The sequence below is a fragment of the Bemisia tabaci genome, chromosome 6 (assembly GCF_918797505.1).
Source record: "Bemisia tabaci chromosome 6, PGI_BMITA_v3".
Taxonomy (NCBI): Eukaryota; Metazoa; Arthropoda; class Insecta; order Hemiptera; family Aleyrodidae; genus Bemisia; species Bemisia tabaci.
This window is the reverse complement of record NC_092798.1, coordinates 23,006,395-23,023,187: the sequence shown is the minus strand read 5'-3', so window position 1 is coordinate 23,023,187 and position 16,793 is coordinate 23,006,395. Positions and strand designations below refer to the sequence as shown.

Below are 16,793 nucleotides of genomic sequence, written 5' to 3'. Positions count from 1 at the left end.
TATGTAAAATGTAAATACTTATGTATCGATATGCTGAACAGAACTATGTGTGGACAGTCAGAAGCCCGCGGCAACATTAATTCAACAGAAAAACTGTAAAAATTAGATAGGATTTTAGCCGCTTTGCCCGCCTCTCCTCGCTACTTACAACAAACCGTTCTTATACTCATCTCAAAATTTTTCTCAGAGCTTTGGGTTATTATCAGCTTCCATTTAAACTCCGGTTCGATGGCCGAATCGGCTGCCAAAAAAGCAAGCCACTGTTGAGGGGTTCTATGAGAAATTCGTGATATTATCGGCTCTCAGGAAATCACCCCATGGCTAAAATTGGTGGTATAAATGTTTAAGTGCTTAAAATAATCGTATTCAAGAAACTAAGGAATTAAACTATGGAGTCAATTTCTTTTTAATAATATAACGAATTTACTACCGGTGATTTAGTTATTATAGCCCCAGAATACTTTTAAAGCGCCTTTTGCGTTCCAGAATCTCGACGGAATTTTTTTTTTTTTTTTTTTTTGCTTAAACGATTCAAGAAACATTGTAGTTAAAAATATAAAGATTTTTCGATTTGGACGTATGAAAAATGTTTAACTCGTTCAGGCACACCGTGTATTGTATGGAGTACTGCTGTTATTCGACCGTTGTCTTCAGGTCAAAATTCTTACAAAGAAGCCCCTTGCAAGAGGCAAATTTTTTGTAATTTCTCCCAGTTTTTTCAGCGTTAGGTATATAAATGAATTGTTTGTCAAATTTTGAGGTCAATTATATTTAATTGTAATTTATACTTTCTTTTTTTCCCCTTCATTTTATTTTTCGTATCGAGGAGTCGAGGTTTTGTTGATTTCTTCGGATTTCGATTACTGTAACTTCTCTTCTATTCGGCCGATTTTTATGAATGAGGTCTCTTTTTATTTGTGTTTTAACGGAGAGTAAGGAAAAAATTGCTAAATACATGCGAAACAATTTTTTTTGAAAATTGGATGAATCCTAGCGTGACGGTGAAATGGTTAATGAAGCGTGAGTAATTGGGGTACGGGTATCGGCCGCGTTGGGACCCAAGGCCCATTGTTCTTCGTGACGCCGACGCAGTGATCAGGAGCGTGGGGACGAGAGGGCTTAGTGGACTCCTGTATGAGCCACGTTTAGCAAATGGTCTAATGAGTCTCGAGGCTCATCACAGATTGCACTTACCACTATCCTGGTGGCCCCGGCTATCAGAGCAAGGAGTACCAACTTTTGAAAAGGATAACAGTGTTGTGGAGATATGTCAAAGCAACGTTGTGAACAAAACGGAGTGAGTGAAATTCTCATTCAAGGAGTGCCGAACTGGTCAGCCATCCTCGAATCAGTTCGCTTGCTTCCGCTTATATATGCATATTTTAAATCAGCGCGCCCCATTCTAAGGTTTTTTTAAAAAAAACCAAGAAACGTAGACTCTTGGTATTCATTACACATAAACTAGCGAGCCCCAGAATGAGAAACAAATTTTAATCATTATTATTGACGGATTAGTAAACTTTTTACACGCTTTGGAAAATCTCAGAAGTTCGCGGTAGTCACTTTTCGGTAAGGAACTAGGGGACTCGGTTATTGTATCGAGGGGGGGGGTCGAAACGATCGCAAAGGCGGTATACTACGTATACGCGCCAAAATCAGGGAAGTTTTCGAGCTGAGAATTGGCATATTTTGAAAGATGAAAAAGACTCCAACTTTGCAACGTCGCAACGGAGAACGCGTTCCTACAGGTTTACCATCGACGCGAAGTACGGCATGAGTATGAGGGACGCTGTGGCAGAGAGAAGAAGCCAATGCGCCTTCAATTTATTGAATATGCAACTTGGGTAACCACAGAGCAGGTATAGTTGTATGAGTTGCATCAAGGCGTTGACATTGAGTCGTCCCGAAAGTTTCAACTGGCGGCAACCACAGTGTTGCCGTTACATGCGTAATTACCTACGAATTTCTGCGTAATTGAGAGCACATTTTATAGTTTATCAAGCACAAAGCGAAATTGCGATGAGAGCGTTGATCAATTAAGCTCCTATTCTTCGAGATTTTGGGTTAATAGTGTCCTTTTCTCCAATACCCAAGAATGTAGGAGAAGGTAGGTACCTATTGAAAAGAAAGAGGGAGACTTGAAGAGGGATGAGGACAGTGCCTCGACGTAAAAGAAATGGAACAGAAAGATGCAATTAATAGCTGCATCATGAAATTCTCTATACCTACCTTGACCTATTTCAATAGTTATCTGTCAATATTCCATCAACAGTCTGATTTCCTATGTAAGAATTTCATGCTAAAGGAAAGGGAGTAGTTGAAATTTACTTTATTGTTAATGTACCTTCGGGTCGGCACTCAGTGGATCGAGTTAATCACCCTGGTAAAAATTGGCAGTAGAATCTGTGTTCCAATATACCATAGACCTAAAGCCGGCTGTAAGATTTTCAATAGCTTCTATAGTCGGCTGCACAATTTCTTATAGCCTTTTATAGCCGATGGCGATTGAGCAACAGCCAGGCGATAAAGTGTATGCTACATGTTACTTATTACGGATGCTAGGACTTAGTGAGTTTTTGGACTACCGCTCTATTTTTGGGCCGTAGTATCTTCATTTATTTTACGCGGAAAGCTCCGTACTTTTGAAGGATGCCTGCCATCCCTAATATGTTGGAGCGCCTTCAATTTCGTATGATACTGTGCAATACCTCTGGTGTGAAATAGTTGCTTCAAGCGCCGTGGCACGCTGCGGCGCGGCGGGCGGGCAGCCAGCGCGAAAAGCGCCTACAAACCTAACAGGGATACTTCACGCATTGCGCCATGCGTGAAGTATCCCAGTTAGGTTTGTAGGCGCTGGTGCGCGCTTACCGCTGGCAGCACGCCGCTCCGCTCCGTGTTATGCTCCAATATAATCTTGCGGAGTCAGCGTTTTTCAACTCATGATTTTGAAATGTTTGCACATCCTGTATGGATTATTCTCATTTTAATTGATGAAAAAAAATATGTATTAAAGGAAAATATAATGTGTGTTTTGTGAATATTATGTTGGCTCCGTATCAAATTCAATGATTTCCGAAGCACACGAATTTCTACACAATTTCTTATAGCCTTTTATAGCCGATGGCGATAAAGTGTAAAGCCCGGCGATAGGAACTATAGCCCGACTGCATACTTTTTTATCGCTTCGTAAGTATAGCCCGGCTATATGATTTGCTCCGCTTTCTACAGCCAGCTATATGATTTTCTATTGCCTTCTTTAGCCGGCTATAAGAATTCCTATGGTATTTTGAAACGCAGCTCCTATCGCCAATTTTTACCAGGGCAGAGAGGTCGGACATGAAATTTTTGACTAAAATTGCAGATTTCGATGTTCATTTTGTCACATTGAAAATTCGAATGGGAGCTTCTACAGGAAAATTTCACGAGGAAATCCAATGAAACCATGTTTGAACCTCAAAGTTTTGTATAAACGGTGTTACAAGCTTTTAAAATTTCCAAATTGTGTTCGACCTCTCCTATTAACTCGATCCACTGTGCGGCAGTTAATTGATTAGAGGCTTTGATTTCTTTCCGAGTTTCCGAGTTATTGTGCTCTCTCGTACACATGACCGATAATTGCTTAAAGAGAAGAAACCCTTACTACTGATATCATTCTTACAGCAATATTACCGCACTAAGGAAGAACGCTGTATAGGCCATCAGGCGTTGCCAAATTTCCTTCGACGAATCACGAATTTTTGGGAGAATGTGTAAAAGCCCTCTACAGATTTGGGGATTCGTTCGTAATTTGATCTGAGAAGTCTGAAAATTTTGATGAAAAGTAATCATAACTTTCTTCAAAAATCAATATGTATTGCGAGGAAATTTGGCAATATTCGGATGCTCATACGGCGTTAATACGTAGCACGGCAAAATAATCATAAAAGAATTGTACGTTGATGGCTGAAGTTCTACAACACATACAACGATAATTTTTTTTTCTTCATTTATTTTTGGCTCAGTCACAGGGCTTTGGCCCTAGAGCATGCCTAAGTTTTCAAGAAAAAATTCAGTTCAATTTCACCTGTTTTTCAGGGGATAACCGTAAAATTCAATTGATGAAAATTTGTGCATAAAGTGTTGTGAGGGGTGAGTAGAAAGGTCAGTATGTCCTTAGTCCTGGGTTCATTCATTGATAATTTCAACAATAAGGCAATGCCTGCAATAAATGATTAAAAAGAGAAACTCAGCCTTGAACTCACACTTGGGCAAAGGTGCAAAAAGCTCCATGCCACTGACAGTTTCTTACAATCCAGGGTTTATGCCTCATGACAAGATTTGTAGCTTGCATCATAGAAAAATGATTGGTTTGATCACATAATGTGCCATTTTGAAAATTGCAAAATTGATAAACAAAATCAAACATTTTTCACACCCTTGCACAGAAGTGCAAATGAATCAGAGCTATCATCTCGTTGAATCTCCAAGCGTATTGATGCAGCTATTCTCAGATGTGAGGAAACTTAATGCTATCTTGAGTCGAATAGTCAATATGATTCCCCCCTCTACCCATAATTTCAGGGAAAAGAGCAAAATTTACTTGAAAACAGAAAAAAGAGAAATATCAAAAGGGAGATACAAGTGTATTTCATATGTTCTATATGTATACACAAGAACACTACCTTATCTATAATGAGAATATTTGAGAAATAGGGAAAGAACCACAAAGAGTTTTACAGTAATTTCTATTAGATTTTATTGCAAATATAAATAAACAAAAGAAACAATAAAAATTAATCATTAAAGAAATATAACTTAAATGATAAAATACTATAAATTAGTTTACATTACACAACTACAAATAAGAGATGAGGAAAAAGGACAGAAACATGCTTCAAAACTAAAATTAAGTAATAAAAAAAGGGACGAAAGTCAGGAAACTCTCACACAAGGAAAAAGGGGGGAGGGGCAAAACAAATTTGACAATAAATCATTTCAACGATCAGAATAAACTCTCTGATAGTGACCGTGAAAGGTTCTGAAGCATGCTTCAGCCAATAAGCAAGTGTTGAACTTGATACATCAACCTAGCTGGCAATGACTTTTACTCATCCAGAATGAAGATAGTGTTTTCTTTTGGCTTCTAAATATTTGCTTTAAGAGATGAATTAACAAAAGAGGAAACTGACTACATAAATAAATGAAAGAGTGAAAGAAACGAAACAATAAAATAAAAGACAAAAATTTGAGGAAGGGAACCTTATTCCAAAACTACGATCACAATTTGGGGAAAATTCTGCATGACAAGAGTCAAAAGAGAGGAGAAAAAGAAATGGATGATTTGTCTACACAAAACCAGTTTCCATGTTGGAATTAACTTCACAATAATGCTCATCTCTTCGAATTACACACTACAGCCCACACAGATAATCCTCACCCAGTTCTTATATTCTCTTCATTTTTACAATGAGCTCAACTGAAATCAGATCTTGAAACTGAACCTAAGGTTGGAGCATCATTCATCAAGAAGTGACTAATACTGACAGTCTCAGGAACAAATACTTTTATTCGTCAAAAAGATGCCAAAGATATTTCCAGAAATTTACCACTTCTCTAAAGCATCTGAGAAACTGGTAGGAGTTACAATCAAAATTAAAAAAAAAATAGTTGTCTGAAAAATTACCTGAGAAGTTCTAATAACATGTTTCTGCTGTAAGTCTGATATTGAAAGTTTTTCTTCGAGGAAGACTTGCGAGTCTTCACTTAAAATGAGACATGATGGGGAGGAAAAATTTGTACGATTTAAATTATCGGTAATAAATTACCATGTCAAATAATCTTTCCTTCGATTTGTCTAAGACAAGATAAGGAATTAAAAACATCAACAAGATTTTCCCAACTTGAAAATAAATGCACTTAATGTAAGTGATTTAACATTAACTCCATTGGGAATCACCACAAGAATTTGGGCTAGGTTGATTACTTAAAATTTATTAACACAGTTCATATTAAAGTCGTAAAAAAAGTCCAACTTTACAGCTAGAAATTCTTATGAATTAGGGAGGATATCATTCAAAAGTTCTTTCGCGCTTGGAGATATTGTTTCAGGGAACTTGATATCAAAAGAAACTAATAGGTCTCCTCGCCGGCTGGGTTCTTTAGGAAATGGTAAACCTTTACCTGGGATCCTTTCTACAGTTGTTGGCTTAATGATTTTGTGAGTCAGCTGCAGGGGAACTTTGTAATTGTCTAGCGTTGGTATTTCGATATTAGTTCCACACAAAGCCTGTGAACAGAGAGCAAGAAAAGAGATTAAAACACTAGAATGGAAACTCATATTTTCCAAAAATGTACCTGATTACCAAATTGATTGGATTCGAAATAGTACCAAAAATACTTATAGGTATTCCACTGTACTTCATCTCTATTGATGTATCACATGACATGAATTACTCTTTGACAAGCTAAAACTGACTGTGACCGCTATATTTTGAGACTATTAAAGCTGAGACGGTTAAACACATGTTCCTAAATTTTGCGGTTACTTCCACTGCTCCATTTACAATTCATTAAACAGTACGACTAATGAATTTGTGGAAGAGCAGCCCATGGCAAAACACCAAGTTTAGAGAAAAATTCACTGTAAAATTCGAAACACTGAAGCTCTAAGGATTTGAACTCCTTCATAAAGATAAAGAAAAGTCTCAGGGATAGCCTTCGTTAAGGTTTTCAGACTACCTACGACCTAAAATTTGAAGGACCTAGCTTCTAGCACCCAAGTATAATGAAAAGTGACAATATAAAAAAGGAATTTATAAACCCTTTGAAAAGAAACTGATCCTGTAGAATATCAATGGCTAAACAGCGACATGATGCATCACCATGTGCAACATAGAAGACTTCCTGTCATACTTAACAGATATATATTAAAAGGATGATGCTTTTATGTGAGGTGAGGAGAAGAAGGAATTTAAAAATTTAAAATTGTCATTTTGAAAAAAAAACTCCTCTGGGATACCAGCCGATTAAAGATTGAGAGAGAGTGTATTTCCAACAGTGTCAACACTTGGGAGTCAGAATTAATATTGGTAAGTACTGTTGCAGCTGCTTAGATACTGATATCAAGACTTGCACATGTTTTTAACATCTCCAGGTATAAAAATAAGAGTGAACTTCTTTTTCGGACAATTGTTTCGGGTTTGGCATAGATTATACATTCTGATGGAGTAGCCCTGTATTTCCAGGGATGCAAGAAATGTCCGATTCTGCAAGAGTCTAAGGAAAACGGAAAAAGGATGTTGGAAATATTAAAATTTGTCGGAACTTTTGTGAAAAGCTAGTAGGTTATTCAGGATCCCTCATTAAATCATCGTACACTCCAAGGTTTAATATAACTTGGGATAGCCCCACGGCTAAAATTTTGAACACTAAAATATATTTGAGATTAGGGAAGAGATTAAAGGCCAGCTTACCTGTTTCAGGGTGATTTTGGCAGTGTATCGAATATCACTTCCTTCCCTTTTGAATAGTGGATGAGTCTTGTCTCTGATTATGAATACGATATCTGCTGGGATTTTGTTTCGAACTTGATCTCCTTCTTTCTGGAAAGTGATTTTTGTTCCTGCTTTCCAACCAGGTTTCACATTGATTGTCAGTACTTTGTCTTCCTTCTTTGAGGTTCCGTCTGGTTGGAGTACTCGCCGGGAAATTTTCATCTTCTTGGTGCATCCTTTCAGAATATCCTCTAATGAGACATACAAATCATGTTCGATAGGAGAGTCTTGCTGTTTATCCTTGTCTCTGTGAGGTGAGCCATGGATGTTAAATGACTGAGAACGGAATGCACCACCACCGGGACCAGAGCGATGTAAACCACCGGTAGAGAAGAATGGGTCATCATCATCATCGTCTCCACCAAAGAACATACGTGTTCCTCCGCCTCCAAGATCAAAGAACTGGAAGGGATTGGAGGTGCCGAAAAATTGAGCAAATGTGGCTTGAGGATCTCCATGGAATGTGTATTGGAAGTTTCCAGGACCTCCCTGTCCTCCTCCACCTCCGACATTGCCTTTCAGTCCGTCTTCACCGAATTTGTCGTAGATGTCTCGTTTCTTTTTGTCGCTGAGAACTTCATAAGCTTCTGCAACTTCTTTGAATTTCTCTTCTGCGCTTTTGGCCTTGTTTTTGTCAGGGTGGTATTTCAGGGCGAGTTTTCTGTAGGCCTTCTTGATTTCATCATCAGATGCACCTTTTGAAATGCCTAGAATCGAGTAGTAATCTTTACCCATAATATGTTCAGTCCTTTGCTATCTGTTGTTACCTGCACAAACAGAAAAAATAGTCCAATTAGAAAAAAACATTTTCATCACAAGGAAGATGAATGATCAGGGGAGAATTTAAAAAGGCAGGAGTAAGTACCTCATACCCAAGATGGGTGCTGAGGAAAAACACTGTATGAACCTTCAGGCGTCACCAAAATTCCTTTGAAAACACACTAATTTTCTGGTAAACTTATGAATATTTCTCTTCCAATTTTTCAATAATTTTGTTCGCAATTTTGCCTACGGTTCCTGTAAATTTCAAGGAAAAATACTCATGACTTTTCTCAGAAATAAACATTTTAACGAAGGAAATTTGGCAACTCTAGAATATTCGTACAGCGATCTTCCTTAGAGCGGCAGCACAGTGCTACTGACATATGATCAAGGACAAAAGTTCATGCCTGAATTGACACCAAATGTTTCTAAAAGATTGGAGTCATCTCTGTTGCATATCTCTGTTTACATTGCTGCAGACTTCTAATCATCATTCATTTTTTGATAGTAAAAATACTGAGGGTCACTGCTTGCAAACTTCCTTAATTCTTCCTCTCAGTGAGAAGATGATTTTGTAAAAATTTCAAGTAGCAGTGATAGTTTTTCATCTTTTGATAAAATAAAATGGGAGCAAAGATTTGGACAGGTTGAGTAATATTAATCAATGTAGATCTGACGAGTGACAACTAGGGAACTACTGTCAGTTATTCCAGTAATTTAAATCAAGATGACCTTGCACATGACATCAAGCAACATGGTGAGAGTAATACCGTTAGAATTTACATAGCTTTTTCCATTGAAGTGAGCCCATTTTTACGACGACAATTGAAGATGAAGAGGGTGAAAAATCGCATTAAATAGTGTGCAATTGTAAGTGTGAAACAAGGCTTGTAGATTTGTAAGCAATCTTAATATTCAAAAGTACACAGAGACCTGTTTTTTGTCCAAATATAATAAATTTCAGAAGTTGCCATGGATGCTAATAATAATTACAGAGGATACTGGACATTTAATAGGTTTTGTTCCCACAGAAAGGCACATAATAAATTCGACCTATCCTTTTTAATACGGACCATTGCTGGATGTTGTCAACCAAGAGGACAGGATGAAGAGAGAAAGAGAGGGGAGGTTATGCGATGACTGAGGTAACTGACCTTACTTAAGAAGTGTTTAAATTATGATGTGAGTAACTTCCTCTATTCTACATTTAATTAATATACTTCGAAGAAATTATTTTGTTATGATGACCAGGGTCAAACCATATGTCATGAGGTGTGTGTTTACATGAGCTTCTCTTGAAGTCTTCAAGAAAACAGAAAAGTACTTCATGTCAACTTTTTACAACAACACAATCATTTTGCAACAAAAGCTTCCGTGTGTAAAAAATTCGACCCTTAAAACTGGTGACTCTTTTTTTCCTCAGAATGTTCTTGACATCCATGTTATGATACACCTTTACTTGTAAGAAAGGAAGCAAAATATTGCAAATTACAAGGGCGCTCAGCTTTGCAGAAAAAATTACTTCTTGGTTCCATATTTTTGAAGTCATAGAAAATATTGAAAAGAATATGATATGGCAAGTACACAGTCTTTGGAGTGGTTCTAGGACATACTTAATCAGTTTTAGCAGTTGCCCGAAAGAATGCATTGGGCACCTGTGGGGGAGGATCTAATGGAGCCAATCGAAAGAGAGACAAAAACAAGCGCACAGCTCGATGTCGTCACCTTCCGGCCAAAGTAATATAAATGCCATGCAACGTTTAAAAATTTCTGCCACCATTTTATTTTCTTACAGAAAAATTGTTCAACAAAGCTGTCCAAAAATTTCACTGAATTTTTTTTCAGCTACTGATAAATTCAGTGAAATTTCCAATCACATTCAACTAGTAACAATTCCTCTGTAAAAAAATAATATGAAGATAGAAATTTTGAAATGTTGCATGGCGCAAGTGGCACTTTGGCTGGAATATAGGTACTGGAAACTTTGGAAAAAGCAAGAAAAGAAGAAAATGATCAAGGGACAAGTGAGATTCATCCTTCATTTTCTTCCATGTTTACCATGTACAGGGAATAAAAGGGGAGGCCACTCACAATTTGCATAATTGATGAGCATCTAGAGTTGCCTACCGATCAACAGAAAGACCTAGAAAATACAAGCCAACTTCACAAACATAACCTATTTGAACAATCGACACCAGCTCATAAGTCAACTGCACACCATGTCAAAGGATTTGCCAGTCCTTGCGACACCTATCATTCTCAACCAGGACCAGGGAGCTCTCTATTCTCTTCGTAAATAAACTTCCTCAAAGAATGCACCTTGGTCTAATTTCCATGCCTTGGACACAAGAAGGTACTTGAAATTTACTAGCTCTGCCTCCTACTGACAGGAGAGATTCACACCCTAATTTGCACTGATTGGACTAATTAAGTACAGCTAACGAATGAAAAGTAGCTCCGGGTCTTAATCCAAAATTGGTGGCTCCATTGTGACAACTAGAAAGTCAACCGATTCTGCCTACCGACTGCCGCATCAAAATCAGATATCCTCAAGTAGGCTTACTAACACATTCTCATTGAAAATTATCATTACCTATCATCAGTTACGTCTCGTCTAGAAACTTCAGAGATTTCACAGCGAAAAGCTAGAGAGTGATAAACCAAGTTTTGGCAATTAGAATTCTAATCCATTTAATCAGAGGAAGCCTGAACCTTTCTTAAAGTCTGACTGGGTGTAGGGAGGCGTAAAGCTACGAGATGTTCAGCCAAATCTTTTTATTCTGGCTATGAAAAATAATTGTGACAACAAGAACAATAGCACGAAAAACCGAGTTTGAGAGTGAATAGAATGGATATTAGAAGAGAGATTAGAGAGGTGAAAGAAAAGGGGAGATAGAACTATCTGGAACAGAGAGTCAATGATTATACTAACCAAAAATTGAGTTATCCACAATCTATATCCAAAGATTGAGCTACAACACAGACACAATTAAAATCTGCAATGAATTGAGCTAGTTTTTGCACTAGAACACTTCACAAATGCACTAAATTTCAAGTCGTCTAGCGAAATACGCTGAATTCCACTGAACACGGATCCACTGACGAACGAAAGTAACTACGAGTGCATTGATTTCACGTTACACGCCATAGGATTTTGACACGAGCAACAACACAAATGGAACTGAACTGAATGCTGAATGGAACGTTACGGACGATTCTGGAACTTTCTAGAAACAATCGAACCTCTTATCGCACCACGTATCGATTGATCGATACAAGCGTTTCCGTTTCCTCTTTCCAAGCCGCAACTCCACGGGCTAGCAGCCGAGAGACGTGCTGTTCAAGCCGTACTTCCACGGACGAAAAAAGCTTACTGATTCCGCGTGCAGAGCGCGGGCACAACCCTTTTTCGCGTCGTTCGTAAGACGTAACGTTGTCGTTCGTAAGACGTAACGTTGTCGTTACGTGGATTTTTTCGCGCTTTTCACTGTTTCGCGGATTATGGATCGAAAAGAAACTAACGGACCGTGCAAATTACAAAGGTCTAAAAGCAGATGGATTTTTTTTTATTATTATTGTTTTTTTTTTTTTTTTTTTTTTTTTTTTTTTTTTTTTAACGTAAGCGATTTGATAGTTGCTTCTAAAATGTGATTTAAGCGCTTAAGTTAGTTCTCCAGGCCCAATATTCTGAAAATCGAGCTTCCCCTTAAAAACTGACATTTTAGTGATAAATTTAATTTACCGTAAAATTGATCCATGATAAGGGAAGGAAAAACCGAGTTCATTCGCGAGGCAAATATACACAAAAAAGCGCAGGTGTCAATAAGTAGCATGCCAAAAATTTTCTTCGCTACAACTGATGACAAGATGTTTTGGGTCAAATGGCTTCAGTGATCCGTTCACATACTTCTATATAAAACTATGGTCTGTTTATTTACAAGGACGGGAAAATCATTTAATTCACGGATCCAATGAAAACTCCCACTTAATTTTGGCTGTTAAAACCGAAAATGACCTCGGATTTTTTAAAAGAAATTTATTCCATCAATTTTACGGGAAATAAAAATTTAAAAAAAAAAAATGCCTCATACGGACCGCGTAAGATAGAGAGGAATCAGGCAACACCAGCTATTGCCAAATTTAATCGAGCAATTTAATAGGTATTTTACATGAAAACGATTGTGCTGATATTTGTGCAAATTCTAGTGACTTTTCTGCACAGTAGGTACGAAGCAAAGTCCTTGAAATTTTCGAAGGAATCCGCACAAACGTTCTCCTGTAAAAAATTAAATTGCCCAGATAAATTGGGCATTAGCATGTGGCTTGGTTCCTTTCTGCTAAACGCGGTCCATTTACCGGCCACAGGAACGTGTTTCAGGAAACCTGGAGGTAGGTGGAAAAAAAAACCAAAGCAATTTCTTGGCTTCGGTGCCCAAAAATAATTGGGTACGAGTTGGTATGCATACATGCCCATGGGATATTTTTCTTAGACAAATCCCGGGAAAATGTCCCGTAGAGACAAGGGCTTACTGGGACCGAAATAATGGAGATGTTGCAGGTGTGAGGAATTTGCGATTTGACCATGGATTCTGATGGAAAAGTTCACGGGAAACACGATGGTGCCACTGGTTTTCTCTGAAATTAACTCCCAAGCTCAAAAAAAGCTCACAAGTTGAGGCCAAAATGGAGGGGACAATGGGACATCCCACGCTATCCTGAGAGTCCACCTATCTGCATCAAGACAAACTCTCCATGCAAAGATAGGAGGCAAATACATTGACAGGGCTGCCACTTTATTTGGAGACTCTAGAACTGGAACATGGCATCACTGCTAATGTATTTGCTCCCAATCTTTGCGTAGAGAGTTTGTCTTGATGTAGACGTGCAGGCCCACCACAAGGGGGGGGGGGGGGATACTGGGTCCCTGGTACCGGGGCCCGGACCCCGGAGGGAGCCCGTGTTACCCGTGAAAAACCACCCATTTGCTAAATACAATTCTAGCTGGAGCGCACTTCAGCTATGCATTCACCACTGCAAAAATGTCAAATAAAATCGACACGCCCAGCGTGCATGGAGGCTATTTCAATTTAAATCTTCCGTCACATTCTTACGGCGCTATGATACAACTATTTGAACTCTCCGGAATGCGTAAGGTATCACGCCGCATTTGAAGGCGTTTTCAAAACAGCCAAGTTCCGATACCCGGATTATCGTTTTGCATAGTTCATTTTATTTTGTTTCCATTTCTAACCACTTGTTTAATTATAATCCTCCTATAAAAATTACCAACTTGCTATATACAATTCTAGCTGAAGCGCACTTAAGCGCATTCATGACTTCAAAAATGTTAACGGAAATCGAAAAGGCCAGCAAGCATGAAGGCTATTTCAATTTTAATCTTCCGTCGCATTTCTAAGGCGCAATGATACAACTATTTGAACTCTCCGGAATGCGTGAGGTATCACGCCGCATTTGAAGGCGTTTTCAAACCAGCCAAGTTCCGATACCCGGATTATCGTTTTGGATAGCTCATATTCTTTTGTTATATTCCGTACCACTCGTTTATTATTGATCCTCGTAGAATATAACCACCCATTTGCTAAATAGGTACAATTCTAGCTGGAGCGCACTTCAGCTATGCATTTCACCACTGCAAAAATTTCAGAGGAAATCGACAAGCCCAGCGTGCATGGAGGCTATTTCCATTTAAATCTTCCGTCACATTCTTACGGCGCAATGATACAACTATTTGAACTCTCCGGAATGCGTGAGGTATCACGCCGTGTTTGAAGGCGTTTTCTAAACGGCCAAGTTCCGATACCCGGATTATCGTTTTGGATAGTTCATATTCTTTTGTTATATTCCGTAGCACTTGTTTATTTTTAATCCTCTTAGAAAAACCACCCATTTGCTAAATACAATTCTAGCTGGAGCGCACTTCAGCTATGCATTAACCACTGCAAAAATGTCAAAGAAAATCGACAAGCGCAGCGCGCATGGGGGCTATTTCCATTTAAGTCTTCCGTCATTTACATACGAATTCACATGCACCCCTCGTTTCGTAAGAAAAAGTGAAAAATTTACCCTAAAAATTTCGCAAAAGGTGAATAGATTTTCAGAAACACGCTGGGGCACTGTAGAATTCTTCTTAAATTTTCAGAGAAGTATACTTCTTGGAAAATTTCTATCTTTTTTCAAGATTTTCAGTACAGAGGGATATTCTTACTTTCTGCGTTTCATTTTCTTCCGTCGTCAGATGCTAAGAGTCTCCAGTCTGGGCATCCTTGATTTCAATGGCTCATGGCTCAACTCCCTTGCCATAGACAAACGAAGGGGGAGTCCAGGGGGGCCTGGCTCTCTTAGAACTGAAAATAGTATCATATGCCCCCCCCCCCGCCAAAAAAAAAAAAATAAATACATACATTTTCCAGATGTTTTGAATGCAACAATTCGCAAGTATTTTGTGCTGGATGTAGAAAAAAAACATAATTATTCCGCAGAAATTGATGGAAAAATTCTTTATGGAAGCTTCAAAATGCGTCCGATTAGTCATATAAATTCTAAAATTTCTCGGGGGATGCCCCTCGGACCCCCCCCCCCCTCCGTGCTTGGGGCCCGGACCTTAAAACTGGTACCAGGGCCCGAGATGGGATGTGGCGGGCCTGTAGACGTGGACTCTTAGGATAGCGTGGGATATCCCCTCCATTTTGGCCTCGACATGAGAGATTTTTTTGAGCTTGGGAGTTAATTTCAGAGAAAACCAGTGGCACCATCGTGTTTCTCGCGAACTTTTACATGTGAGTCAATAGTCAAATAGCAAATTCCTCACACATGCAACATCTCCATTGGTACCACAAAAGTAACATTGTAACTACGAAAAGAAGAATAGGTAAGACTTGGGATTCACTGTCAGAACTGTAAAAGCAACGATTCTTTTTATCTCCGTGGTGGTGAGGCGTTCGGAAACTTACCTTAGCAGATGTGCTCTAGGTACAGCGTATATTATTGTTCTAAAGAATTTCAATTTCAATTTTTTTTTACTCGTCTCCTGCAACGCGTTTCAAAGCGAAGCTACTGAAGAAACGACGAAAGTCTCGCGACTTTACGAACACAGAATGATTCGCTTCTATCCTAGTTCTCGTCTCTCTAAATGAAAGAATGCAGGGACGCTTTTGAAATTATTAAAAGAATCAGCAAATCTGTATTGTCTGACCACAGCAGAATGAATGAAAAAAAAATAATAACTTTTTGAAATAAAGTGATTAGCGCGATTGAGGTCGTAGGAACAAAATTGATTGACGTGAAAACTCCTTCAAACTGCTCTGTAGGCAAATGTATAAGCAGACAAGATTGTTTAGTTACGTACCTAAAGCGGCGCGGCGCTGGCATGCATACTTGAATGAACTCATACATAGGAAAAAGCTAGCTGGTCGTGGGCCACTAACATCCACTAATAAATATTACTTGCATTGAACATAGAAATAGACCTTAATTTAAGGTTCGTAACAGGGAAGGAGTGGGAAAACATTACATATGTTTTACAAAAAAAAAAAAAAAAAAAAAAAAAAAAAAAAAAAAGGTGGGTAGTTACAGTGTCTTTGGACTTGTTTTAGCACGCAAGGCGAGAGATTTTTCACTGATATCCTTTTTTAGCTTATTTTCAGGGTCCCTACTTTGCTCAATTGAGCTCAAATTGATCTCTAACTTTTTCGGACTGTTGACGACTTTGCCAGATTAAGAGGGCTTTTATCTCTGCTAATTTTAAACGTTTTTAGGCCAAATTGTTCGCGGCGGTCTAGACTGCAGTTTGATGAAAAGATACCGGAAATCGGATTCTCAGCTATCGACGGGTAGGTATGCGCGGAGAGGTGGGCGGTCTTTGTTCCATTCGATCAATCGACTGGATTTGAGATAATTGAGGTGAAATTTTTGCGGTGTGTAGTTCTGATCTAGGGCTGGAGCGATCTTGATTCGGAGCGCAATCGGCTTTGCGCAATCGGACAGCGAGTTCTTAAAGTTCGGACAAGAGCACTGGGGGGAAAAAAAACTCATCGGATTTAGAGTCCACACTCTTAAACACATCGACAAGAAAAAATACTCTTGATTCAATCAGATTTAAGCTTAAATCAAGAACCAAGCCTCTTAATTTGGGCGGATTTCCTTTTGATTTAAGCTTAAATCTGATTGAATCAAGAGTCCTTTTTCTTGTCAATGTTTTCAAGAGCCTGAACTCTAGATCCAATGTGTTTTTTTTCCAGTGAGGGGGTGATTCAGGCGACTCGTTAAACGGACACCGCCCTTCGGAAAACACATTTCCCGCAGAGTTAGCGCGGGGAGGACCGGTTGTGGCGCCGGCGCTGGTCTAGGTGGCATGAAGCGCGGCATGGGCGGGGGGGGGGGGGGGGGGACCCTCTCGGCAAACTTTTTTGCTTTAAGCGAACAATGAGAAGAAAGTCGCTGAGTTTGGGAAGTTTTTAGCACAATGCGTACTCCAAACTA

The 16,793-nt window shown here is 38.9% G+C and overlaps 1 protein-coding gene across 2 annotated transcripts; it reads right to left on the bottom strand.

Annotated features, from left to right (window-relative positions):
- Nucleotides 1–4,601: 4,601 nt before the first annotated feature.
- LOC109042392 (dnaJ protein homolog 1) lies at nt 4,602–11,485 on the bottom strand. Of its 2 annotated transcripts, none has more exons than XM_019059103.2 (3): nt 11,227–11,485; nt 7,452–8,289; nt 4,602–6,265 (listed from the first exon to the last, which is right to left on the bottom strand). In XM_019059103.2, exons 2-3 carry the CDS (start codon nt 8,265–8,267, stop codon nt 6,029–6,031), a joined length of 1,053 nt encoding a protein of 350 aa, XP_018914648.1. In that variant the 5' UTR covers nt 8,268–8,289; nt 11,227–11,485; the 3' UTR covers nt 4,602–6,028. The 2 variants fall into 2 exon arrangements, with proteins under 2 accessions (XP_018914648.1, XP_018914641.1); XM_019059096.2 differs by having other exon boundaries at nt 7,452–8,299; nt 11,227–11,483.
- Nucleotides 11,486–16,793: the final 5,308 nt, after the last annotated feature.

Coding starts and splice junctions, on each gene's coding strand:
- LOC109042392 (XM_019059103.2), bottom strand. CDS start 8,267: ATGGGTAAAGATTACTACTCGATTCTAGGCATTTCAAAAGGTGCATCT. Junction 6,266..7,451: donor CCAAAATCACCCTGAAACAG/GTAAGCTGGCCT, acceptor CTCTGTTCACAG/GCTTTGTGTGGAACTAATAT.